This window comes from Nicotiana tabacum, chromosome 1 (genome assembly GCF_000715075.1).
Source record: "Nicotiana tabacum cultivar K326 chromosome 1, ASM71507v2, whole genome shotgun sequence".
NCBI classification, from domain to species: Eukaryota; Viridiplantae; Streptophyta; class Magnoliopsida; order Solanales; family Solanaceae; genus Nicotiana; species Nicotiana tabacum.
In genome coordinates, this window is record NC_134080.1 from 43,648,713 (window position 1) to 43,676,623 (window position 27,911).

Consider the following 27,911-nt stretch of genomic DNA (forward strand, 5'->3'; position numbering starts at 1 on the left):
TTTTTAAAAAAAATCGACAAAGAAAAATCTATGGACAAACGATCCTTAATCTTTCCTATGGAACACCAAATTAAGCTCAAGTTTTGGTATAACTATTCAAGGGACTCGAGACTTTTAAGTATTTTTGATCATTGCTTGCGAGGATGTGACCAACACATTATATTTATAAGCTAATTATATATGCCTATTCCATAGCACCTAATAGCTAAACCGATTGACAGACTATTTTTTTTTTAGCGTTTTAAGACCATTGTAGACCAGCGTATATAACTAATAAATTATACTTAAAAATAAAATACTAATGTCAAACATAAAATATTGCCCTATATGTCAACTAACACATAATCTTATCTTTAGGAACAAAATTACAGCAGTAATATTGACATGTAAGCAGCAGCCAACAAATCACAAGGATCAAATTAGCCATGTCCATGTGAATCGGCAACTTGTTGGTTATATAGAAATAAACATAATTTTGGATCACACGTTTTATTCATTTCATTTCAACTAGTACGATTCCAATTCCACGTGTCATTATAAGCGTTGAATATTCACCCTGCACCACTACTATACATTTTCTTTTCTCTTTCCTCTCATCTGCATTTCTCTATTTCTCCGATTCCTACTCCGCCGGAGAAACAATGACGGCGAATATCCTCCGATTCTCCCTCTCACCTAATCACAAACTCACTTCCAGCTTCAGTCACTCCAATGTCAACCACCAACGACGTCGTATCAACGGCCATCACTTCAATCCTCTCATCCACCAACGACGTCGTAGCGGTCAGCTATTGCTGCGGCGCAATGCCGTACTCGCGAAGGCTGTTGAGTTTAAAGCTCCGGCGAGCGGAGCTGAACAGCAGCAGCAGTTGAAGAAAGATGAAACGATAGTACTACTCGACGTGAGCGGGATGATGTGTGGCGCGTGCGTTACACGCGTCAAGTCGATCCTCTCCGCCGACGACCGAGTTGACTCGGCCGTGGTCAACATGTTGACCGAGACAGCTGCGATAAAGTTGAAACCGGAGGCCGGTGAGAGTTTTGCTGCCGCTGAGGAGTTAGCTCAGAGGCTGACCGGATGTGGTTTTCCGACAAATAAGAGGTCGTCGGGGTTAGGAGTAGATGAGAAGGTGAAGAAGTGGAAGGAAATGGTGGAGAAAAAGGAGGCATTGCTTGTTGAGAGTCGAAACAGAGTGTTTTTTGCTTGGTCTCTGGTCGCTTTATGCTGTGGAACTCACGCTACTCATATATTGCACTCTCTTGGCATTCATATTGGTCACGGTAAACTAGCACAAAAATGCATTTCATTTCTTTTTACAATGAAAACTGAAGCTCAAAAAATTTAGAGCCTCTTCGTGAGTGAATGACATTCTTGCTAATTAAAAACAACTAGGATTTGAACACTTGATTTAACCGTTGTAAGAAATGTTAAAAAGGAAAAATGCAAATACTTTGTTTTTATGTTAAAAGATTTGGAAATGGTTACTGATTAAGTCATAGGAATACATCCGATACTCTAATGCTCAATATTACATTGTTCTTTTTTTTTTCCCCTCGAAATTATGTCTTTCAGCTTGAAAACATCTGTAGGATAGTGTTGGATGAAATTTTCTGTTCTGGATAACCAAATTAATTGAGAAAAATTGGTACAGGTTCAGTGTTGGATGTACTGCATAATTCTTATGTCAAAGCTGGATTGGCAATAGGGGCTTTACTTGGACCTGGACGAGGTTAGTCATTACTTGTTTATTAGATTCTCTTTCTTTTTCTTTCTTCATTAGCAGTTACTTTCTACTCTCTTTATGTTTTTCTTTTCTTATTTTCTTTTATTTTAGGTTACTTTATCTAGTTAACCATGGAGGTTGACTAAATCAAACAAGTGTGATTGTGATAAAATTGGCTCCAAATTTTCCTTTTTTTTTTCTTCTTCCTGCCGATTAAGTCTTTAACGAGACTCAATATCTTAAAGTTGTTGTGGGTACTATAAAGAACCCTTTTTCAGTTTGCAGGTAGTAGTGTATGTGGAAATAGAAAAACATTTCATTGACTTAATTAACAATGTACAACATTGAAAGTACAAAAAGAGGGGGAAGGGGGGGGGTTGAATTGTAAAAATTCTTTAGTCGACTAGGTTACTTCTTAGTCAACTGTGATTATCCTGCAAGCAATAGTTAACACAACAAATATATATGTAATAAGATATGAGTTAGCACAACGATTATCCTGCGATTTTTATACTGGTTCGTGTACCGGCATGGCACCTACATCCAGTTCCCTTGGGTCACAAAGGTTCTCTTAGATCTTCAATCGAAATGAGTTACAGATGGTGTGTGGTTTTCTTTCGTGCACCACCAACGAGTTACAATAGTTGTTCTTGACACAACCTTTTACTTTCTTTTTTCTCTATTTTTTGAGACACTAGTAGACTTAGGAATACAATATTTTTGCAAAGAAGTGAAAAGACTGAAAACTATATGAAAGTTGCGTGACGGTCTTCAACTCTTCCTACTCTTTATATACTCGCCAATGTATTTGATGTGTTCTATCTTCCTTGTGTTGAGAGATTGAAAAACTCAAATCCCTTTGATTGTGTTTTTCCTTTTGAGGCAGTTATATTTTAAGAGTAGGCCCAAGAGATGCCTCTTGAATCCAGCATACGGATTGTGATTGTGACTGGATTCATTTAAAATCAATTTGCTCGTCAGATCCTCTTTGATAGAGACAATCTTGATCTTCACGATTTCTTGGCAATCTTCCTCTATGCATATAAATGCTGATTTGAGGTCCTTCTTGGCAATCTTCTTTTATGCTTATTTTTTTTAAACCCCTCCCAAATTAGGAGGATCTATAGTGTTTCCACACTTCTCCTCCGGTGTGACTCGAACCCAGGACCAAACGTTCGTGATTGAAGGTGCTTTTATCAACTGAGCAAGCCTTACTTGTCTCTTTTATGCTGATTTTGAAGCTCGTGATTGATCTTGCAATGTTGATTGATCTTTTTCCTTCTCTGCTACCATGATTTGCGCCTTGATAATGGTCTATACTTAGCTGTTATCCAGTAGCAAGTTGGCTTCTTGTGTCGTTCTTTTTCATCCTGGTTTAGCTGCCCTGCACATGTATTTTCTTGCATTAGTAGTATGCACTTGACTCATGTTTTGGTCATCATTAAAATTAAAAACCTGACAAACATGTGCTCCTTATATAGAAGTTTTAGGCTATATATTATATGATTGGTAATCAATCGCTATTCATATAAAATTTTATGTATATAAGGAAAATCATATAGAACATTTTATAGGATACCTTGGGATTAATAGCGATTGATTACCAAATATATAATTTATAGCCTAAGACTTCTATATGTGGGAATATTCATATACTACTTAAGTAATTAATTGTTCTACAGAATATCCTAAGATATTTATAGAATATTCTATATGATTTTGCTTATTCAAGTACAATGAACTTAGACATTTATGAACCTAGACACATATATAGTTGATATTCAACAGTGTCTGGTTAAAGAGTTTTTTCCTTCTTTTTTTTTTCATGTTAAGAGTTCACATGAGAGATTTTGGGATGTTCATAGATTATAAGCATTTGGCAATCTATCATAAACATAAAACATGATTCCGTGATCTTAGTACTTATGATTTGCAGAATAAATGTAATATGCTTTTATCAAGAAATGTAACTTGATCCATGTCAAATTGTTGAGTAGATGTTGAATATTGATGCCTTTTTGTTCTTCATAAGCTGGGAAAAAATTGTGTTTTCCTCCCTTTGCCCATTTTCTTTCACGTAATGTTATAAGTGTGAAAAACAAAGAATAATAATGCCACTTATGTGGCATTGATACCTAAAAAGAAGGGTGCCAAGGAGTTGAGGGATTTTAGGTCAATTAGTCTCATAGGTAGCATTTATAAACCGAACTCTAAATTACTCACTGAAAGATTGAAAAGGTGGTGCACCAATCGGTAGATTCACAGCAAATGGCATTTATAAAAGGAAGACAAATCACAGATGAAGTTTTGATTGCGAATGAGTGTGTAGATTCTAGAATCAAGGAGAAAGGCCAGGAATTATGTGCAAGTTAGACATTGAAAAGGTATATGGCCATGTTAATTGGGAATTTTTGCTTGGTATTCCCCAAAAGATGGGTTTTGCTAGGTGAAATTGGTACCATTCCAACCACTTATTTGGGGATGCCTTTGGGTGCAAAGAGCTAATCCAAAGATGTCTGGAATGGAGTCTTGGAAAGATGTGAGAAAAAGTTAGCAAGATGGAAATCAAATTACATCTCTATGGGTATGGGTGGTAGATTGATTCTCATCAACTCTGTGTGAGATGCTCTCCCTACATATATGTTGCCCTTATTTCCTATACCTGCAAATGTAGAGAAAAGGCTGGACACCTTGAGAAGAAATTTCCTTTGGCATGGAAATAAAGTGAAGGGTTTTCATTTAGTCAAATGGAAGGCTCTGACCTTCAGCAAACAACAGGGAGGTCTAAGGGTTAGGAACTTGAGAATGCAGAACAAAAGTCTCCTGATGAAGTGGCTTTGGAGGTTTACTAGGGAGGAACAAGCTTTGTGGGGCAAGGTGATAAAGGCTAAATATGAAAAGGAAGGATTTTGGATGACTAAACAGATGAACAATTCTTATGGTACCAGCTTGTGGAGAACTATAAGGAACCTGTGGCTAAATTTTGCTAACAGGCTGAAATTCATTGGAAGGATGGTTGGAAAATTCTTTTTTGGGAAGACAACTAGTTGGGAATTGGTTGTCTCAAGAATCTTTTTCCAGCCATTTATAACTTGAATCAACAACATAGAGCTACAATAAATGAACTTTGGGGTGCATAAAGATGGAGTCTCTCATTCAGAAGATCTTTTTTTTTTTTTTGGATAAGGTATTCAGAAGATCTTTATATAATTAGGAGTTGCCAAGAATAACAAATTTCTCTAACACTCGGGAGCTATGCAAAGGATGCAGGAGGGTGAAGATACACTTAGCTTGGAGTCAAAATAACAGTAGGAAGTACACAGTCAGTTCAGCCTATAAGCACCTAAACCAGGGTGGAGGACAAGGCAATTTATGGTGGGATTCCAATTTGCTTAAGATACTATTTATGTGGTCAAGAGGTAGAGACAATCAGCCATCTGTTTCTACATTGTAGGGTGACTAGTCAGCGGTGGGATTTATTCATCAACCTCATGGGTATTAGGTGGACAATGCCAAGAACATATGAACTTTTGTCATGTTGGAATGTAGGGGGAAGTGCACTACTTCAAACAAAGACAGATGGAAAATTGTCCCTGCAACTATTTGGTGGACAGTTTGGAAGGAGAGAAATTCAAGATGCTTTGAGGATACAATTAGCTCTACCCAGAAAATTAAGACGAATTATATTCTTCTATTTTGTTTTTAGTGTAAAGCAAAATTTATTGATGATTTAGAGTCAATTTTACAAGCCCTAGACTCCTTGTAAGCAGATCAAGGATAGTAATAGTGAGACTTGTAGTTTTTTGTAAACTTCATCTTTTGGCTTCCAGCACAAGCTTTGTGCTGAAGAGTTATGAATATACTGATACATGTTACATTTTCCAAAAAAAAAAGAAAGAAAAGAATAATAATGTTTTTTTTTCCTGGTAAGGTCAAAGAATAATAAGGCCACTACAAAGTTACAGAGAACTTTTTCTCTCTCTATTTTCTTTGAGCTCTCAGGCACACTCCCCGAGGAGCCTGAGAAAAAGGAATCTTGAGAATCCATAAACACCATTAGCACGGATATTCAATTCCGACCGACCCTCTGAAAACAGCTCCGACAAACAACCCCGCACGCGCCGCCACGCGCGGCTCTTTTCCGGCGAGGCAAACCCCACGCGCCGGCGCGTGAGCTCAACCCCGGCCAATTTTCAAAAATTCCGTTTTGGACAGAACACTCGCTGGGAAATTCCGAGCACATCCATACATTTAGTTTTGAATTCCGACAACTTTTATTTTTTTCGGTGGCGGGGAACCTCTCTCTGTTTCAGAAATTTCGGGTTCTCTTCTTCTTTGTCAAGCTTTAAAGCTCACTGTGATAACTTCTAAACAACCCCTAAAATTCCAGAACCTGAACAACTGTTTTGTACAATATGGGAGACAACAGGATATATTTCAACGCAGGATTCAAATCTTTTGACATCACCAGATGGAACTCCAATAAAGACATTTGGTTTGAATGGGTGGAGAGAAGCCGCAACATGATGAGAAGATCATCCATGGGTAGAAAGGCAATGGAATGGATATGCTTTACACTTAAAGAAGCGTCGTCAGATCAAAATAATCTAGTGAAGAGATGGAAGTACAAGGAGCAATTGACAGAACATTTCTGCACTAGGAAATTTAACACCCATGGAAGATATATGAGTATTCTCTCATTGAAGGGAGAAGGGAGGTCAGTGATTATAATCCCAGAGTTAACTTTGAATTCTGGTTGGAAAGACATAGCAGCTAAGATAGAGAGATTCATATATCAGACCATCAAGTCGAATCCCATAGTACCACCTAGAAACACTGTGGACAATTTCCCTTATGCCCAAGCAGTTAAGGAGAATAAATGGCAATCCAATACGCTTCGAGAGGCAAGGGTCAGCACGAGCAATGGCGGTATCTCTGTTCTGGACCCTATTGGAGGAGAGGACACAGGCTTACTAAAAAGATGCATTATCGGGTCTTTTGGGGAAGAAATCAATGAGAGACCCACTTTAGCAGACATAAGGCGATGGGCTAGTGCGTCATGGAACAAAGCATACGGAGTAAACATTTATGAAATGACAGGAAACATGTTTCTTTTTGAATTTCCAAACAGATTCATGGCAGAGCAGGTTGTGCAAGGAGAATGGAGATGGAAAAAATTCAAGCTTCATCTGGATTGGTGGAATCATACTGCCGGTTGCATTCCAAACTCACAAATTGAGGAAACATGCTGGATTAGAGCCATGGGGATTCCTGTACATCTATGGTCACAAAAGATCTTCAAAGAAATAGGAGATCTTTGTGGGGGCTGGCTAGCTACGGAAGAAGAAACTGATCTCAAAAACCATCTCAAGTGGGCAAGAATCAAAATTGCTGGTGATGGCAGGAAGACTCCCAACGAGGTGGGGATTGTAAGAGACGGTACCAAATTTTTCATCCCAATCTGGGCTGAAAGAAAGACACGGTATGAGCTAAACAATGGTAAAGGAAAGGCAAGTGGTCAATTTACACAAGGTTCAACTTCGATGAATCTAAACAGTAGAGTGTCAAAAGTCAAGCTGAAATCCTATGACCCCGATATGGCTGCACAAGTCATTTTTAATGACCTCTCGTGTAAGCTCTCTGATACTGGGCTGAAGCCTTATATCGAGGAAATGGGAGGACCTTCTCACTCGGGAGCAAAAGAGTCATCTCCAGGGGAGCAAAACCTTAATGTGAATCGTGAAAGTATGCAAAAGGAAACAATTTCCAGTTGCAGTCAGCCAGAAGGTGGAGTAGATTTAGCAAGACTGAAACAGAAGGAAGGGGAGCAAAGCATAAACTTAAAGATGGGGAATGATTACGTGGGATGTACTTCGGAACATCTAAAGCAATGTAGACCTATTCAAGAGTGGGAAATTGAGGAGGTGAATCCTTTAGCAGTTCAGCAACACAATCCTTTATTGGATAAAGACATGGATGCAACAATATGGGTCCATCAAAATATGATCAAATTGGGGAAAATGTTTGGAGTAGATTTCCAAGGACATGAAGAAGAAGCACTGGAATTGTTAATGCAAATTGACAGCTGCAGACAGGTTAGAAGGGTGGAGTCAGAGTTGGAGGTGAAGAAACAAAGATTCAAAGGATCACTGGAATTAAAGGGTTTGACTTCTTTCGATGTCAAATTCAAGAGTGACGGGAAAAGGAGTAGGGGAAGAGATCTTTCAATTATTTCCATATGAGGATCAAAGTAATTTCCTGGAATGTAAGGGGTCTAAATGATAAGAAGAGAAGGGAGATAATAAAAAGTCAAGTGCAGAATTGGAGGGCAGACATTATTTGCATGCAAGAAACAAAAGTCGAGGGGGATATAGAGGAAATAGTCAGGCAAATATGGGGTGGTAGATGGGTTAGGTATGCAAGTTTAGAAGCTAGCGGCACGAGAGGGGGGATTTTGATGTTATGGGATTGCAGAGTATGGAAAGGGGAGGTGTTACAGATTGGTGCATACAACCTTGACATGCAAGTTTGACGCTCTTCTACAGAATTTTCAATGTCACATAACAGGAGTGTATGCTCCAAATTGTAGAATAGAAAGGAAAAAAGTATGGAGTGAAATTGGTGCAGTGAGGGGATTGATGGAAGGTCCTTGGGCGGTTTGTGGCGATTTTAACGTTACAAGGTACTCTTCTGAAAAACGGGAATGCTCAAGGAGGTCCAGAGCGATGGTAGAGTTTTCGGATTTTATAGAAGATATGGAGCTGATAGATCTTCGACTTGAAGGAGGAAACTATACTTGGTTCAAAGGGGACAATCATACAGCGGCTTCTAGAATTGATAGATTTCTCATTTCAGAAGAATGGGATGTAAGACTCAGAAACATCAAGCAAACTACCCTACAAAGGCTGATTTCGGACCATTCACCGGTGGCTTTAGACTGCGGAGTGTGGGAACAAGCTAAATCATACTTCAAGTTTGAAAATTGGTGGCTGAATGTGGAAGGTTTTGAGGACAGAATTAGGGAGTGGTGGGGATCTTTTGAATTCTCAGGAAGACCTGATTACATTTTAGCTTGCAAGTTAAAAGCTCTCAAGGGCAAGCTAAAAGGATGGAGCAGAAGTTACGAAGGCAATCTGGGAATGCAGAAATCAAAATTGCTAAGTCAATTAGCAGATTTTGAGACAACGCAACAACTAAGAGCGTTGACAGAGGAGGAATCAGTCAGGAAAACAGCTACTCTAATGGAGATTGAGGTGCAACTCAAGAATGAAGAAATTGCATGGAGACAAAAATCAAGAGCTTTGTGGCTCAAAGAAGGGGATAGGAATACAAAATTTTTCCATCGGACTGCAAATGCACGCAAGAGAAACAACAACATTGACCAAATAATGATTCGACATGAAGTAATCGAGGATCCAGAAAGAATAGAGAACGAGATTGTTGAATTCTACAAGGAGCTATACTCAGAACCTGAACAGTGGAGACCAACAGTCAATTTCGAAAATACTACAAGCATGTCTGAATCGGAAAGGGAGTCTTTACAAAGTAACTTTGAGGAACAAGAAGTGCTGAGCAGCCTGAAGATGTGTGCAAGTGACAAGGCTCCAGGTCCAGATGGATACACAATGGGTTTTTTCAGAAAGTGTTGGGACATTTTGAAGGAAGATATCATGGCGGCATTTAACAACTTCCATTCACAGGAGATGTTTGAGAAAAGCTTCAATGCAACATATATAGCATTGATTCCAAAGAAGACAGGTGCGAAAGATTTGAGAGATTTCAGACCGATCAGTCTGATAGGGAGCTTCTACAAACTGCTCTCAAAAGTCTTAACTGAAAGACTTAAGAGGGTGGTTGGGAAACTTGTAGATGCTCAACAAATGACGTTCATCAAAGGAAGACAAATAATTGATGCAGTGATGATTGCCAATGAAGCTGTGGATTCAAGAATAAAAAAGAAAGAACCTGGAATCTTATGCAAATTGGATATCGAGAAGGCCTATGATCATGTGAACTGGAGCTTCCTACTAAGAATGTTAGAACAAATGGGTTTTGGGCAAAAATGGATTAGATGGATGAAATTTTGCATATCTACTGTGAAATTCTCCATTCTTATAAATGGAAGTCCTAAAGGTTATTTTCACTCACACAGAGGTCTCAGACAAGGTGATCCTCTATCTCCCTTTTTATTCATCATAGCCATGGAAGGATTGAACAACATGATCAAAACGGCTAAAGTCAGTGGTTGGGTTAAAGGTTTTGAGGTAAACAGGAGTGGGGCTAACAATCTAGAGATCACACATCTCCAATATGCTGATGATACTCTAGTCTTCTGTGATGCTGAAAAAGACCAACTTAGATTCTTAAGGATCATTTTGGTTTTATTTGAAGGTGTATCAGGATTACACATTAACTGGAGAAAGAGCAACATTTTTCCCATTAATGAAGTTAACAACATGGGGCAACTGACTCAGATATTGGGAGGAGAAGTTGGGTCCCTACCAACTGTTTACCTGGGGATGCCTCTTGGTGCAAGATCCAAATCAAAAGAAATCTGGAATTCAGTCATAGAAAAGTGTGAGAAGAAGTTGTCAAGATGGAAATCGCAGTATCTATCATTGGGGGGTAGGCTAGTTCTAATCAACTCAGTATTAGACTCTCTACCTACTTACATGATGTCTTTGTTCCCAATTCCATCAAGCATTTTACAGAGATTGGACAAACTCCGAAGAACATTCCTCTGGCAAGGCAATAAGGAGAAAAAGGTCTTCCATTTGGTCAATTGGAAGACAACAACAATGGATAAAAAACAAGGTGGATTAGGGATAAGGAATTTGAAGAATCAAAGCAAGGCTCTTAGAATTAAATGGTTATGGAAGTACTCTAAAGAACCAGAATCTTTATGGGTCAAAGTGATCAAAGCCAAGTATGGTGAAGAAAACAACTGAGTGTCAAAAAAAGTCAGTACATCATATGGAGTAAGTGTGTGGAAATCAATCAGAGAACTTTGGCCAATAATGAAGAATCACTCCTCCATAAGAGTGAACAACGGAAGGAACACATCATTTTGGAATGATAACTGGCTAGGAATGGGAAGCTTAAAGGAAAGATACCCAGATATGTTCGGTTTAGCACAAAACCAGCATAAGACAATCGCTGATATGAGGGGTTGTCAAGGATGGGAAATAGCTCTAAGAAGACAGCTGAATGACTGGGAGATAACAAGATTAACTGAACTCTACAAAGAGCTGGAAGCATTTACAGGACTGCAGGAAGGTTTGGATTCAATATGGTGGAAGAGGTGCAACAAAGGGATTTACCGAGTGAAGGATGCATATAAGATTTTGAATCATGATAATCAACAGGTAGACACATGGCCTTGGAAACATATATGGAAAACAAAGATTCCATACAAGGTAGCATGCTTTACTTGGCTACTAGCAAAGGAGGCGGTTTTAACCCAGGATAATCTCATAAAAAGGGGAATTTCTATGTGTTCAAGATGTTTTTTGTGTGGGGAAAACGCAGAAACTGTCAACCATCTGTTTCTACACTGCAAGATTACAGACCAATTATGGAAGATCTTTATTAGTCTTAGGGGTATCTCATGGTCAATGCCATTCAGGATTAAAGATGTCATCTATAGCTGGGAAGAAGCTGGAGCTGAAGCAACTAGTAGAGATAGATGGAGGACTGTTCCGGCATGTATTTGGTGGACAGTCTGGAGAGAAAGGAATACTAGATGTTTTGAAGATAGAAGCAACTCAATGCAAAAGATCAAACTCAATTGTATTCTTCTATTTTGTTTTTGGTGCAAAAAGATGTACACAGAAGATACATTGACAATCATAGACATTCTAGGATCCTGCTAGGTCTCAAATTAGAATATCTATAAATTCTCTCTATGTAAATTTGGTTTTCAGTGCAACCTATGTACTGATTGTTATAATATATACAATAGTTACCAATTCAAAAAAAAAAAAGGTCAAAGAATAATAATGTATCCTGGAGTGGAGAGAAGAAGACCATTTATCTTTTTAAACTTTACTCTATCCAAAAAAAAAGACCATTTATCCTTACTTCCCTAACTTGCTTGGCATCAAGGCATAGTAGTTGTTGTAGTGGATAGTTACTTGCTAAAAACTATTTTTCCAAAAATGACATATGGCATTTGAGTTTTGATATTCAATTAAACAAATAAAATAATGGGGCAAACTAGGATAAGTGCAGTGGTACAATAACTAATGGATCACACCTAACATCTGGCTGGACCATGGTTTCTTGGCCTGCTAAATCTATTAATGCAGATTCTGCTGCAGGTTTTGACACCAAAGCGAGTGCTTATGTCATTTAGATAAGTATAGGTTCGCGGCTAGCCTTTTTTGTTCATTATGTTTGGTGCTAGCGTGATGTCACTTCTCTATATCTCATTTCGTTGCTGTTAAATGTCTCATTTTTGAATTCTTTATTGTTTCCTTGTTAGCACATTCTTGGGCATGCATTTTAATATCTTGGAAACTTTGGAGCACTGACACTGTTAGGTAAAGCTAGGAGAAAAACATGGAAGCACTCCACGAAATTCAGTGACAGCCTATCATAAAAAATAAAATATTGATTTTTGTGGGATTACACTGGGTTGTCATTGTTGTACTATCACTAATATTATTAATCAAGTAGTTTCTCTCAGTTAATGCATCCAGCTTTTAGATCTTTCTCTGGTTTGGACCATACTAGGTCTTTATCATCCTAGTTCATTGACGACTGAATAAATTATGTACAGACCTGCTTTTTGATGGTATTCGGGCATTCACAAAGGGATCACCAAATATGAACTCTCTTGTTGGCTTTGGATCGATTGCTGCTTTTGCAATTAGTTCTGTAAGAATCAATTAAAGCTGGGCATTTTATCTTGTTAGGAGCTCTTAATTTACGATTTCAATGCCTGTCTTCATAGTTTTTTGCGAAACTCATTACTTTCTTGAGTTAAGACTGGTGTGCTGACAAGTTCTTCTCTTTCTTAGGTCTCACTACTTAACCCTGCCCTTCAATGGGAAGCAACATTCTTTGATGAGCCGGTTTGTCTTTTCTCACTATCCTTTGTATTTCTCTGAAAGCTTAGATTTTTTTTTCCTTCCATTTTTTCTTTCTGTGTAGTTTTCATTTGCTTGCTCATATGTACTCCTGCTTTCTGCTGTTTAAGACGGTCAGCAGATTGTAATCTTTAACAGCAAGTTTCTCTGTCTTTATTATTTGTTTCTGAATTCTAAATTTGGCTTTTAGCTGAAAGGGTCTTCATTCCACAAAGTTCAAAATAATAGGTTGTTGCTTTGGTGCCACAGATTATTGAGCCTTATTGGGCTCAGGGGTCTTTTCTAGCATTTCAGAACCTCAAATTTCAACATAATGCCATCTGAAGTCCTAACAAAATTTGGATAATGTCATCAGGACTTCACATGGTCTTCTATTCCGAATCTTTAATCGTATTTGTCTTGACTGACCTGATGTTATTTTGAAATGTATAGCTAATCGGTGAGTCAATTTTCCTCCTGCAATGGCTTAATGGTGAAATTCCATAAACCTATTATAATTCTCCGTATAGCATTCATTAACTTTCATTATGTAGTTTTCATTTGTAGCTATTTTCCAATTCATTAAGAAATTGTCTCTGCTCTGTGATACTTTCTATACGTGCTTCTATGATGGTCTCTATTGAGCAAAATCTGTTCAGTATTATTAAACTGTTTGACTTTTTTTAGCAATGAATTCACTCATTGAGAAATGTTGATTTTAGTATGCAGGTCATGCTTCTTGGGTTTGTACTACTCGGGCGTTCTTTGGAGGAAAGGGCAAGGCTGAAAGCATCTAGTGACATGAATGAGCTATTAGTAAGTTGTTTCCGTGTTATGTGATTTAATAGAGTTATTTTTCATTTGTCGGGGGCTCAAGAAGTGGACAAGAAAATCGCAAGCAAAATATGGGCTATAAGACTGTTCAGTATTTGATGCTCTCCAAAAGTTGAAAAATCTATTAACTACTGGAGTCTAGATGTTTTACATGTTGAAGTTTTCTGATACAGTAGCGTCAATGAATTTGTTGTAACCATTCGTGAGACTTCTAAGCTAAACCACCTATTTAATCTTGTTATTCAACAATACATTATCCCTGATAACATGAAATCTAAGTATTAAATGTTTTGTTTTTCGATTAGTCCTCAAGACTTTGAATTATGTGCATATACTAGTTAATACATTTGAGATAAGAAATGAAACATGCCCGTTATCAATTTTTCTCTTATTTTATTGATGCATTTAAGAGTTCCTTTTTCCAGAAAGCTGCTATTAGTTACTAGCAGTGCTACTTTTGGAGCATGTATATTACGGAAGATCTAGTTATAAGTGTTAGATAGTTATGTGTAAATAGTCCTGGTCCTATACGTAGTAGGAGTAGAATGTCCTAGTCCCATATGTAGTAGGAGTATAATATGTCTTAGTCCCATATGTATTAGGAATAAAATATGTATTATATATAAGGCTCATTGTATTATTGTTAAAAAAATAGATTTTTATCCCGTGCATTCTCACACAGGGTATCAGAGCTTCAGCGAGAACATTATCGTTGTGCGTCATTCCAGCGACATCGGGGAAGAAAGATCTCACCGCTGTGCAATTTTCCGGCAACTTCGTCTTGTTCCCAGGGTTCGTTACTGCTACAGTAGTACTGTGCATATACCAGTACCACCATCAGATCCGAAACCCTTGTGCGACCAAACCCTAGAAATTCCAACAAAAAAGTTAGTCACCGTGCGTTTTTTCGGTTGATGACTCAAAATTGATTTGCGTTATCTCCTCATCGGTAAGTATTGTGCGAAAACCAACACTACCATCTTGTTCGAAAAAGTCAGGCAACAAAATCCCAATCAATCACTCCGGCAAAAAGTCACGCGCCTCCATGCGCCGCCAGAACTAGGGTTCCGACGAGCTATAGTAACTTTTCCGGCTCGTGTGAGCCGTTCCGGTTACTTTTCGACAAAACATTTTCAGGATAACTTATCCGTCTAGTGATTTCGAGCCTACCCATATAAATTACATCAAATTTTGATAACTTTTATTTTTTTCCGGCGTGAACAATGCACTTTTCCAGCATGAAAAATGATATTTCAGGGGAGACTAGTGGCCTTATATGTCGAATGATCAACTTGCAGATATTTTCACCAAGTTCCTTACTGGTCCTCGTATTAGTTACATATGTAACAAGCTCGGTACATATGATTTGTATGCACCGGCTTGAGGGGGAGTGTTAGATAGTTATGTGTAAATAGTCCTAGTCCCATATGTAGTAGGCGTAGAATATGTCCTGGTCCCATATGTAGTAGGAGTAAAATATGTCCTAGTCCCATATGTATTAGTAATAGAATATGTATTATATATAAGGCTCATTGTATTATTGTTAAAAAAATAGATTTTTCTTCCGTGCATTCTCACAATAAGAGTTGCATAAAAGCTCTGATCTGTTATTTCTGGTGGCAGCGAGATTATTAGTTCTGAACTGCAATCTTGCTGCCTTTGTTTTCTGTTCATTCATTTATCAAGACACATCTATGGAGGAATTGCCATATGTTTAGTGGTGTGAAAATAATGCTACCTAATAGCTGCACTTAGCAAAGAATAATATTAGGTTACTTTCTGGCTACTTTTTTCTTACTTCGTTGAACACATCAAATAAAGGATACACATGGCTACTTTCTATTTTTTATCTAATGAACTAAAAATTCATTTACACTATTAAGACAAGATCCCCCAGAGCTTGGAATTGAAGTACATTTTACTCCTTTGTCTTACAAAATATTGTTGTGGTTCTCTTGGCAGTCGCTTATATCCACTCAGTCTAGACTTGTGGTTACTTCTTCCGGCAGTGGTTCCTCAGCTGATGTTGTCGGCTCTGATGCAATATGTATTGAAGTTCCAACTGATGATATTCGAGTTGGTGATTCTTTGCTCGTTTTGCCTGGAGAAACTATACCTGTAGATGTAAGTCAAATTTTTGCATGAGTACTTTCTTTTATTTAGCTCTAGGACGAAGGTCTGAAGAGCTTCAGTAAAGCAGAATAGAATCCATGTGCTAATTTCCTCAGATTTCATTGCTCCAAGCATTTAGGATGCTAATGCTAACCTATCAGCTTCTAAAAGCACAATATGGAACCATTAGACAAGGAAAAAATTATTACCTTAGTCTATGTTGTGGGGACTCTCCAAAATGCTATCACACCCGTGTCGGATCCTCCAAAAATGCACTACCTTTGGAAGATCTGAGACGCACCCGGCGATATTTTTGGAGAGTCTGAGCAACATATACCTCAGTACATCTTAATGGTGGTTTCTAGTACATTTTTTCTTTTGCACTTTCAGCAGATTTATGGCAATTTTAGATGCTGATCTCAAGAAACAAATGGAATATTTCTTTGTTTTTCCTAGGATTGAATAGGTAATTTTGGACAAATGAGAATTTTGTCCTGTTTGAACTAGTAACAATTAGTTAATACTAGTTTAAAACATTTATGGTACCTTTTTCAGTCTTCAAAAGGAAGAAACTGATCCTCTTTTGCTTGAAATGTTGAAAATACAAATATCTGTCCGAGGATGTAGTGTTCTGTTTAAAATACTTGTTTCTCCTGTTATTTGGTAAAATGCAACATCTTAAATTCTCAAAAAAATAAATCAAATTGCCTCTGCAGGGAAGAGTCGTTGCAGGTCGAAGTGTTGTGGATGAATCTATGCTTACTGGAGAGTCTCTTCCAGTGTTTAAAGAGAAGGGCTTTTCTGTCTCAGCTGGTACAATAAACTGGGTATGGTGATGTCAAGATTCAATAATCCATTAAATATGATAATCCCAAACTACTAGGGTTAAGCTATATGAATTCTCTACATCCATTATGCTCTCTTCAGACATGGTGCAAAGATATTACGTGTAAAGATATACTAAATGGTTTTTGCAGCTTTTCTGGAGTGAACTACATTTCTGTCCCTTTGTGTCACCTATAAAGAAATGAGGTTTGAATGGCCTTTTAGAACTAATATTCATTCTTATTGTTAAAAAATAAATACAGGACGGGCTATATATTAATTATATCCATTCTAATCCTGGTGAAACATTAGTAATCAGTTGCATCCTCTGGAAGCTACATATAATGGAATTTACTTTATCTGATCAAAAAAATCCTGGTGAGACATTACTTTATCGAAAAAAATAATCCTGGTGAGATATTAGGTTCAAATGTTGACATGATCCTTGTTAAGGTTGCATGAACAATAGCACATTAGATTTGTGCCCCACATACCGATAACTTTAGTTGGTAAATACCTTATGATAGTAGAACTGGAATATTTGTAAGCAACAATGGTTGGAATTACATTTATTTTTGTACTTTTATATTCAAGTCTTTGTTCTTATGTTTCAGGACAGTCCTTTAAGGATTGAGGCCTCTTCCACTGGTTCCAACTCAACAATTTCCAAGATTGTTAACATGGTCAGCACACTGTTTCTTAGTGATGTTTTCTCTTCCAAGTAATAGATTGCTGCCTGGAACATTTTCTAGCACTTAGATATAGTGCCTTGAGGAGGGAAAACAGATATCTTAGAATGTTTCTTTATTGGGCTATTAAAACTACTGTTTTCTTCTTGATGTAATGCATAGAACTTGAGAGTGCAAACTTGATCACAATATCTGGAAATTTATTAGAAATGATGTATAAGCTAAATTCCAGTGGGTTTTCATTGAGTTTAGTGGTGGAAAACCTGTAGACTGTGAACTTCCTTGTTTGGTCAAGTAAATATTATCCTTTGACCACTTGAATCTCACTGGAAATCTTTGAAAATTGAAATCCTGGCGGAAAAGTTTTGTTCAAAAGAATGGTCATTGAAAGAAGTCGCGACTTCACTAGAACAATCACCAAAAAGTGATCCTTGTCAAAATGGTTACCAAAAAGGTGCGGTACCACTGGAACAGTGACCAGAAAAAGAAAAAGAGTGCCGTTAGAATGGTCATTGAAAGTAGTGTTGTCTCTAGAGATCACTGGAAAGTGGCAGTGTAACAGTCCCCAGAAAGAGGCGCAGGCTGCCATAATGAACAACTCAAATTAGCACGGTGCTCAAGTACAGTTACCAAAAATAAGATTGGTATCACTAGAACACTCACCTTGAAAATGGAAGACTAATAATTCGAAGAAGATTGAAAACTTGGGCTAGACAAACAGCATAAGGCAGTGCTGGTAGGCAGAAGTTGTGTGATCTCCACCCAGATCATAGAGGTCTTGAACCATGTGAGAAAATAATATAGAGAATAAATATATTTATAACCTGATGAGATGGAATAGACGACACCTATTTGTAGTTGTGGTACAATTCAAATTTTATATTTAATTGATAAGGGACCGACATAGTAATGGCACTTGACACTATTATATTCTAATAAAGTATCTCTTCTATTATCCTCCAAAGGTGCCAAAGTGGAATAATTTTTAACATGGGGAATATGGTCTATTACTTTTGACTCTCTCTTAGCAATTAAAGAGGACTTTGGGACTTCTAATGGAGATTATGATAACTGTTTGTGGAGTTATCTGACTCCCTTTTTGATATTTGACATGTATTTTTCGTTGTTTGCAGCCTTTATTTCCTGAGAAAATATTATTTTCTCTATTTAGAAATTTCTACTTCTGAATAACTCTTTCTAATATGAGGGGGTGGACAAAAGTGTATTTGTACCCTTTTTTCACACAATGTGGCTACTGATCTTAAACTAGAATCAGCAGATATGTGTAGGGACACCGCCCTCTAATATTAATTTGTGAAAGTTTAGGAACTTATGAACTTCTACATAAATTTTCTAATCTTCCAGGTTGAGGATGCTCAAGGCCGTGAAGCACCAATTCAGCGACTAGCAGATACAATTGCTGGGCCATTTGTTTACAGTGTGATGACATTATCAGCTGCAACATTTGGGTTCTGGTAACACTATTGTTCTTTCCTTATGTATCACAAATATATTTAAGAAACAATTGACTGCTCCTTAGGTTATTAGGTATAGGTAGACAAAGGATAGGCACACATGAACAAACTGGAAGAAGAGTTCTTACTGGGAGATCTGAACAACTACTTTTTAGCCTCTAAAATGAACGGAATAATGGTTTAGCAGTGGATTCTCATCGATATGATGTTAATGGAGTGTGGTGACTCATCGGTCAAAGTTTGCATGTTAATTTATGTGCCTAGATCTATTTCTTGAAGCCATATTTTCCTCCTCGCCATTCACAAGCTGCTATATTGTAAATCTATGTTCATCCATTCCTATGAGTTATAATTGCGTATAATTGCATGCATTTTCTATTACAAGGTGCACTTGGAGCACTGTCAAAAGTAATATAGCCTTATCATGTCACTTGGCATCGCATACGACACTGATTCACTTCAATCCACCTCCCAGAATTGAGTCAAATCTGGATCAAGTTCAATCAGGTTATTTCCAGACACCTAGTTCACTCGACTATTCTGAAGAGGTCACTACTTCCATAATATTCAGATTATAACATTATAATCATTAATATAGTTGTCTTTTTTCCTTAGCACAGTTATTTTCTGGGATATCCAATTTTGTATTTGAAGACAAGGGAGGGAGAGTCTAGCAGTAAGGGCCTCCACCTCAACGATGAGGTTGGGGGGTCGACTCACTGGGGGAGCAAAGTAGGAAAATCACTGTTGTGCTCCTAGGTAGGATGGGTTTGAGGATGGTACTTACAATATCTGAAAAAAGAAAAACATCTGTGTTTGAAATAGTACACTAGTGAGTAAACTGCTACTTGCTTTGGGCAATGGAGTTGTTGATCTTCCTTTATTTTCTGCAAGTAACATATTATTTCCTTGAGACTGAGTGTTACAGAATTTACAGGGATTTCCTTGGAAATCCAGCACTCATGTTCCCTCAAAAGCTGTTTGAGAAAACCCAAGGCTCAAGTGAATTCTTAATTACAATGAAGTATTGGCAGAGTTCTACAGCTTGAAGCTCTAGATAAGTACAATGTTCATGGATTTGGCATTCAACGGTCTGATTCCTGTTTTCCAAAATACATGCATTCTGTCCTTCTGGTAAATAGGCGGTGTCTAGAGCAATCTTCATCAACCATTTCCTCCAGGTCTTTTCATATGCAACAAGATCCACAGAATCTCAAGACCTTTAGGGCATCATCTGATTAGGAGCAACTCTAAGCAGCAGCCATTACGAGCATTGGTATAAGCACTCAAAATATAGATGATCGATGATTCTGCAGCAATTTGGCTGCTGCAGCAATGAATCCTTGATACTCTTATTCGGTTACTTTAAGTCTCTCTAACAATGATAGCTTGGTCTGTTACTGCATATATTTCATGTTAATGAGTAATCGTATTTACTGCTAATTAGCTTGGTCTGTTACTTATAATTTTCTGTTGTTTTGTATTTACTGCTCATTATATAGGTATTATGTTGGATCACACATCTTCCCAGATGTTTTACTGAATGATATTGCCGGACCAGAAGGAGATCCTTTGCTTCTGAGCCTGAAACTTGCTGTAGATGTATTGGTGCGTCATGGTGAACTGATGATCCATCTTTTATATCGATGCCTTCCTATCTAATCTGAATTACCTTTCCATTTTCCTGCCATCTTTTGCCTAGAAAAACATTTAGTTATTCTCTATTCTGTCAGATCTTGTTAGAGGCTGCTAGTTTATCAGAACTTATAAATGTCAAACTATAACTTTTGGGGTTAGGGAAAGCCACTAAAGTTGAGTGCGACATACCTCTGAGTTGTTACATTTTAACTTGTCCAAATCTTTGTGCTTTGTCTGCTGTCTACTCTGTGCTTCTCCATTTGCTCTTATGATATTACTGGTAACGGAAGGTTTAGCCTATTATTTTAGGGAGAAGGAACTTGTAGGAGTAGTTCACTTTTAGCGGAAGCTATGGGATGATCCAAGTAGAAATCAAGTTGTAAAGTTTAAAACAGAGGACATCTGTAGTATATTGGATTACGGCAGAAAGGCAGTTTTTTCACGTTGTTGCTTCATGGTGAACTGATGTATTGGTGCGTCATTGTGAACTGATGATCCATCTTTTATATCGATGCCTTCCTATCTAATCTGAATTACCTCTCCATTTTCCTGCCATCTTTTGCCTAGAAAAACATTTAGTTATTCTCTATTCTGTCAGATCTTGTTAGAGGCTGCTAGTTTATCAGAACTTATAAATGTCAAACTATAACTTTTGGGGTTAGGGAAAGCCACTAAAGTTGAGTGCGACATACCTCTGAGTTGTTACATTTTAACTTGTCCAAATCTTTGTGCTTTGTCTGCTGTCTACTCTGTGCTTCTCCATTTGCTCTTATGATATTACTGGTAATGGAAGGTTTGGCCTATTGTTTTAGGGAGAAGGAACTTGTAGGAGTAGTTCACTTTTAGCGGAAGCTATGGGATGATCCAAGTAGAAATCAAGTTGTAAAGTTTAAAACAGAGGACATCTGTAGTATATTGGATTACGGCAGAAAGGCAGTTTTTTCACGTTGTTGCTTCATTAATACCCTGGTATCATACTATCATTATTGGTAAAAGCACAACATAGCTTGGCTGCACGCAGAAGTTTGTGCTATTTGTGTATTGAGTAAATAATCTGTAGTGATTGTGATACCACTCGTCCAAGCTTACAGTGGTCAGCTAGTCCGTTCCTAATTCTTATGCCCTGGCTTGTTCTGGGACTTGAAAATTCGAGCATATGTTCCTCCACTTATAGATGTCCTAAAATGGCATGTTGGTTATTTTGGATTGACAATATTGTCTTCTTTTTGACAGGTAGTCTCCTGCCCTTGCGCTTTAGGCCTTGCAACACCAACTGCAATTCTAGTTGGCACCTCACTAGGTACATAATCAGATTTAAATGCTTTTGCTGTAATTCTCGGTATTTCCTCCATTCTCCCTCATACGCAGCAATTCAAGACATACCTGTTACGTTCCTTATCCTCTTTTGGAGATTGCCCTTTCCTCACGACACCACTCTTCTTTTGATGCATCTTTTGCTTTATAAACTAAAATGCTAGACTGAGATATAGATGTACCAATCAACAAGAAGAAAAGTGGGGTCTTCGGTATCAGAGATACCAATACTACTAGCAATTCTATAAACTTTTCTGGCTGTCATCCGCTCATCCTAGACATATATTTAACAGTTGAAAACGAGAATATTTTTAGAATAATTTGGAAGCTAGGAGTCTACCTTGAGTATGTTATGCTAGCAGGATTATTGATGCTTAGGATCATCTTTGAAATAGTACATCTTTTGAACACTGAGCAAATTTGGGTCTAAAGAGCAGGTTAGTTAAGTCAAATTACTGACTGCAGAATTACAGTTCCCCAATGAGGAGAGAGCGTAACTAGTGTATCCCTTAATAGCTGCATTTCGCTGTTGCAAAGGTTGTGGTGTTGGGTCAGTGCTCTGAAAGGTGCACCCAAGGCTCTCTGTAAACGCAAACAGCCGTAGTGGTGCATTCCCAGCCTCACCCAACACGCACTAATGCTTTGTGCCTTAGTTTATCCCTGAAATATCATCAATTATGCCTCAAAATCAATTCCATGTTGACTTTCAGAGATGAAGAGGAGCAATTGACATTTGTAATTAGAAATTTTAATGTTGTTGCATGTGAGGAATCCTACAACATGCAAGGGCTGTTACTTTTCATGATACTATTGTTATTATGTGATGAAATCCCCTTCAGAAGTGTCAAATCCTATATTGCTTTATGGGAATGGGTTGTGGTCTCCTTATATAGTCTTAGGCAATCCTCCCTTCATGAGCTAGCTTTTGGGGTTGAGATAAGCCCAAGGTCCATTTCTTCACATGGTATTAGAGCCAGGCCCATCGGCCTCTATTGTGTCATGTTTTTCAATGTTAGGCCCCCGTGTTATGTTTTATACGCTCCAGTTGTCTAGTCTTGGCGTCTGGGCATGTGGAGTGTCAAGTCCTAAAATTAGTTGAAGGAATGGGTTGTGGTCTCCTTATATGTTGTTGGTCAATCCTACCCTCATGAGCTGGCTTTTAGGATTCATTAGATTCAAAGTTCATTTCTTCAAAAAATGCAACTAAAAGAGAAGAGAATGTCAAACCTTCACCTTCCAAGATCGGTTAGGACTTGAATACTTCAAATTTAAGATGCCAAGAGACTCACCATGTGGTACGCAAATGCATTATGAGTACTGGGTGGTTGTGTAGAGATTAGAGAGTTTGCTGGATAACATGGAGATATTTGTAGAGCCTCCATGGCCCAAGTTTTTATGAGACCTCTGTGACACTTCTCATTTGGGGCATTAGGTTTATCTAGTATGGTTATTTATGGCTTCTTGCATAACTTTTACACCTTTTACTGCTTAGTCAGTAAAAAAGAGGAAGGACCAAAGATAAAATAATACAAGATGAAGAAGAAGATAAAAGGATTAGTGGCAAGACTCATTAGATTTAGTTTTTAATGTAATGGCAAGTTCGGTCGCTCATTTGGCAAGAGCACTCCACTTCCAATCAAGACATTGGAAGTTCAAATTACCAAGAGAGCTAAGTGAAAAAGGGCCATTGTTGACTCACGGGCAAGAGGCTTGGGGAAGTACATTAAAAACAGTAATATCGTGGGGCTTATGTTTAAGGTCCTTGGCATGAGTAAAGTTGGCCAGAGTTGAGGAGTCTCCTTCAGAGAGGACATTATCCTCTTGTTCAAAACATTCATGCAGACATTCAGCTTACATGTGCGATTCATCAAACGGTAGTCTGCTTTGGGTTCGGAAAGACTGGCACAACCAACATTCAGAAAACCACTTCTTGGATTATATACTCGCCTTTTTTGTTTTCCCCTAGTTTAATGGGCATTTTTTTTGTCATTATGTAACCTAATAGATTGTCAAATTACTGAACTAGTATTTTTCTGTTGAAACCAAACAGGAGCAAGACAAGGGCTTCTTATTAGAGGAGGAGATGTACTGGAGCGCTTGGCAAGCGTGGATCATGTCATGCTGGACAAGGTGCTCAATAGTTCTTCAATTGAGTAATTTGTTGCAATTTTTACTTCCACAGCTAAAATCAAAAGATCTGTAGTAATTTATTTGTAATAAAAACATGATCTCTGCCTGTAATTCTCAGACAGGAACTCTGACTGAAGGAAAACCTGCTGTCTCTGCTGTAGCGTCCTTGGTTCATGAGGAATTAGAGATTCTTCAAATAGCTGCTGCAGTGGAGAAAACAGCATCTCACCCCATTGCTCATGCTATTATAACCAAAGCAGAATCGTTGGATTTGAGTATCCCTGTCACACGTGGACAATTAGCTGAACCTGGCTCTGGAACCATGGCAGAAGTAAATGGCCTCTTGGTTGCAATTGGAAAGCTGAAATGGGTTCAAGAACGTTTCCAGCAAAAAGCAGACCTTTCTGATTTGAGGAGTCTTGAGCAATCTGTGATGCATAAATCATTAGAGGACAGGCAATCATCTAACCATTCAACCACAGTTGTATACGTTGGTCGGGAGGGAGAGGGTGTGATTGGGGCTATTGCGATCTCTGATAAATTACGCGAGGATGCTGAGTCTACCATAAGAAGGTACTCTCTGACGAAGATGATTTCAAATGTAAATGTTAGATGCATCTTAAAAACTACAATCATCATTAGTCCCCCATGACCCCACACTATTTTCTCCTTGCTAAATGTTTTACCATTGCTTCTTTAATGTGTGGTAGGTCATTAGCTTCGTCTTAATTCTATTCTTTTGAAGAAGTTACCGTAAAGTGGGAATTTGAGTTTATCATCCAGTTTTCACTTTTCAGCCTTTTGAAGAAGTTATATGTACCTTTAGATTGACTCGCCTCTCGCAGTTCTACAGACTCTAGACTTCTATGTACATTTTTTTATATTGAAACTCAGATCATAAAGATTTTATAGATGTTTCCATGAGATTGCATTTTCGATGGATTCAGTATGTAGAGCGTCACACCAAACCTGTTCCACCACCCTCCAATTGCGCATCCCTTATTCTTTTCTTCTAACTTTCTCTAGTAAAACATCGTAACTTTATTCTTCTTTAGTTTTCTCATATCTTTCTCATTTTTTCAAATTCTTACCAATTGAAGGCTTCAGGACAAGGGAATTGAAACAGAACTGTTATCGGGAGACAGGGAAGAGGCAGTTGCAACTGTAGCAAAGACGGTTGGCATAAAAGACAAATTTGTCAATGCATCTTTGACACCCCAGCAGAAATCTGCTGCCATCTCAGTTCTTCAAGCTTCAGGCCACTGTGTTGCCATGGTAAATGAAAATCTGGTGAAACCTGATATTTCTACTTGTTCCTCAAACATATATAAGTTATTTTGTCCATGATAGCATGTGCAATTGGCTGCTACCTTTCTCCCAAAAAAGCTCTGCTTATAATATACAAAAATTGACTTCTATATTTTTTTTTTTTTGATGAAGTAATAATAGATTTCATTGCTGGTATCAAGAAGATGCATAATAATACAAAAGTTATGGAAGCAAAAAAGACACTGTTAGCTCAATTATAAAAAGACTATTCTAGTACCAGGGAGCTAACGAAGTTCAAAAAGTTGTCAGGAGAATCTAAGGGGGAAAGGTAATGCCAACTATAAAGATACAAACACAGACTCTTTTAAGGAAACTACTTCATGGCACACATCATCCAGTAATTGGGCTGTCCTATTTGCCCCTCTAGCAAGTGTTGTCATAGTTCTTTTCTTTCTTTGGGGCTCTTCATTTCTCTATTCATCTCTCAATGAGTATTCGTTTTTTAACTGTATGAGCATATGATTTGCTAAATCTCAGATACTATGCACAGCTATCTAACTGGAAATTCTTGCATACTGAAGGTTGGTGATGGCATTAATGATGCACCTTCTCTTGCTCTTGCTGATGTGGGGATTGCTTTGCGAGTTGAAGCACAGGAAACTGCTGCTTCAAATGCAGCATCTATTATACTCCTCGGAAATAGACTTTCACAGGTACATGTTCCATGTCATCATATTCATACAAAAAAAGTTTGTTTGATGTCATCACAGTGAGGCTTTTTTTTTTTTAAAATTAAATGTTTAATCATCTCTTCACATATTAGTGTTGACCGTATAAATTGTGTAACTGTTACCAAGTCAGTTTTTATTTAATAAGTTTGTAAGGTGTAGTATGTCATATAAGAAGATACAACTATTTAATCACTATCCTCTTATATCTTGTTTCTGGTTTTCTTTTCACTGAATAGTCATGAGAATATGGATTCAGAATTTCCCTTATCAAGGGAAAAATAGATGGGTTCAAAACTTTTTGTTTGTAAAAGTGCTGTGTATCATAGCACAAAGAATAACATACAGAACGCTTATTTCACACTATAGTTCTGAGAATTAAGGTCAAGAAGCTATGGTTAGGTTCAGGGGAGTGAAAGCAGACTGTACCTACGTACTCTTTTCTCAAATAGAGTGAAAGCAGACTGTATCTCCCACTATGTGCATATCAGCATTTTCTATGTGATGAAAAATAACAATGTGCCTTCCTGCTAACAGAAATGCAAATTCAATCTGGATATCTTATAATTGGCTAATGCTTCCTTACTTTTTGGCAGGTGGCGGAAGCTCTTGATCTTGCACGGGCAACTATGGCAAAAGTTCATCAAAATTTGTCTTGGGCGGTTGCATATAATGTTGTCGCAATACCCATTGCAGCTGGGGTGCTACTTCCAAATTTTGATTTTGCAATGACACCATCTCTTTCAGGTAAATAGCATCCATATTGCTTGTTCAGCCTTCTTGGTCCAAAGGATTCAAAATGCCCTGTTACCTATCAATTATTTTCTGTCTTGGTGACAAATTCTCTGGAGATTATAGCCAATATATATACTTTTCGTGAAAGATAATTAACAACTGTTACCTTTTTTCTGACAGGAGGATTAATGGCTTTGAGCTCAATATTTGTCGTCTCCAACTCACTGCTTCTACAATTCCACGGTTCTCAAAGGAAAAGAAAAGAGAACCTTACCTATAAACGCGCTCAAACAGAGCTATAACTCTTGCAAATTATAGAGCTGGCATGTAAGAATCTGAATCTGTGTAATCTTTTGTGCTACTCATTCTTCGACTTTGCTGTTATGTCAGCTTCATGGGGGAGAAATCTGGGAGGAGCTAGTGTCATAATATACTAGTATAGAGCATTGTCAAACTAGCTTCTATTTGAAAACCGGGACAATAGACAATGGTGTATTAACACGAAATAAACAAGTAAATAGTTATTATTTGAATTATGAGTTCAAATCCAAAAAAGAAAAGAAAAAAAAAAACAGGCACGGGCACAAAAGATCAACAACGATAATGGTCCTTACTGATTTTACATTAAATCGTACTAATTACTTTTACTTCTGTTGCAAACACCTCGAGCAAACTAAGTGGTACTTGGAAGAAAGATAGGACTGTGAGGCCGAAGTTATGGGCCTCAACCTACTGCCTTGGTAGCGGCCCATGCTATATATTGGGGATGAAATAGGGAGAAATTCAAAAATAGTCAGATTTACAAGTGGTCATTCAAAAGTAGTCACAGTTTCAGAAGTAATCGAAATTTAACCACTTTTCATGTAAAGATAAATCTGAACAAAAACACTGTTCAAAATCCAAAAAATGCTCCGGCATAATATACTGGAGTTCCAATATAAGTATTTCCAACATATTATAATGGAGTTTCAGTATAAGTGTACTGGAACTCTAGCATTATATACTGGTCCAGTATAATATACCGGTTCAGTATAATATGCTGAAAGTTCATACATAGGTGCTCCAATCTCCAGTATATTATGCTGGAACTTTTCGCGTGTTGGAGTTCTATCATTATATGTTGGAAGTTCATACACAGGTCTACCGATCTCCAGTATATTATGCTGGACCGGTCCCTGTTGCAGCAAAATAATGGCTATTTTTCAATGATTTTGCAAACGCTGACTATTTTTAAATGACCAGTCCAAAAACTGGCTAGCCCGTGCTATTTTAACGATGAAATAGTTGATCCTGCAATACAACAACAACAACCCAGTAGAATTCCACTAGTAGAGTCTAGGGAAGGTAGGATGTATGCAGACCTTACACT

At 37.8% G+C, this 27,911-nt stretch overlaps 1 protein-coding gene and 1 long non-coding RNA gene across 2 annotated transcripts; both read left to right on the forward strand.

Annotated features, from left to right (window-relative positions):
- Positions 1-457: 457 nt before the first annotated feature.
- LOC107773106 (copper-transporting ATPase PAA2, chloroplastic) lies at positions 458-27,075 on the forward strand. The gene is made up of 17 exons (XM_075250369.1): positions 458-1,281; positions 1,653-1,730; positions 12,505-12,602; positions 12,746-12,799; positions 13,523-13,609; positions 15,590-15,751; positions 16,456-16,566; positions 17,179-17,247; positions 18,619-18,728; positions 20,231-20,336; positions 21,600-21,666; positions 23,731-23,810; positions 23,929-24,383; positions 24,911-25,085; positions 25,661-25,792; positions 26,404-26,554; positions 26,723-27,075. The coding sequence occupies exons 1-17, from the start codon at positions 642-644 to the stop codon at positions 26,842-26,844; spliced, it is 2,697 nt and encodes an 898-aa protein (XP_075106470.1). The 5' UTR covers positions 458-641; the 3' UTR covers positions 26,845-27,075.
- On the forward strand, positions 1,806-5,626 carry LOC142179571 (uncharacterized). The gene is made up of 2 exons (XR_012708095.1): positions 1,806-3,264; positions 3,428-5,626. It is a non-coding gene; the product is annotated as an uncharacterized LOC142179571 (long non-coding RNA).
- Positions 27,076-27,911: the final 836 nt, after the last annotated feature.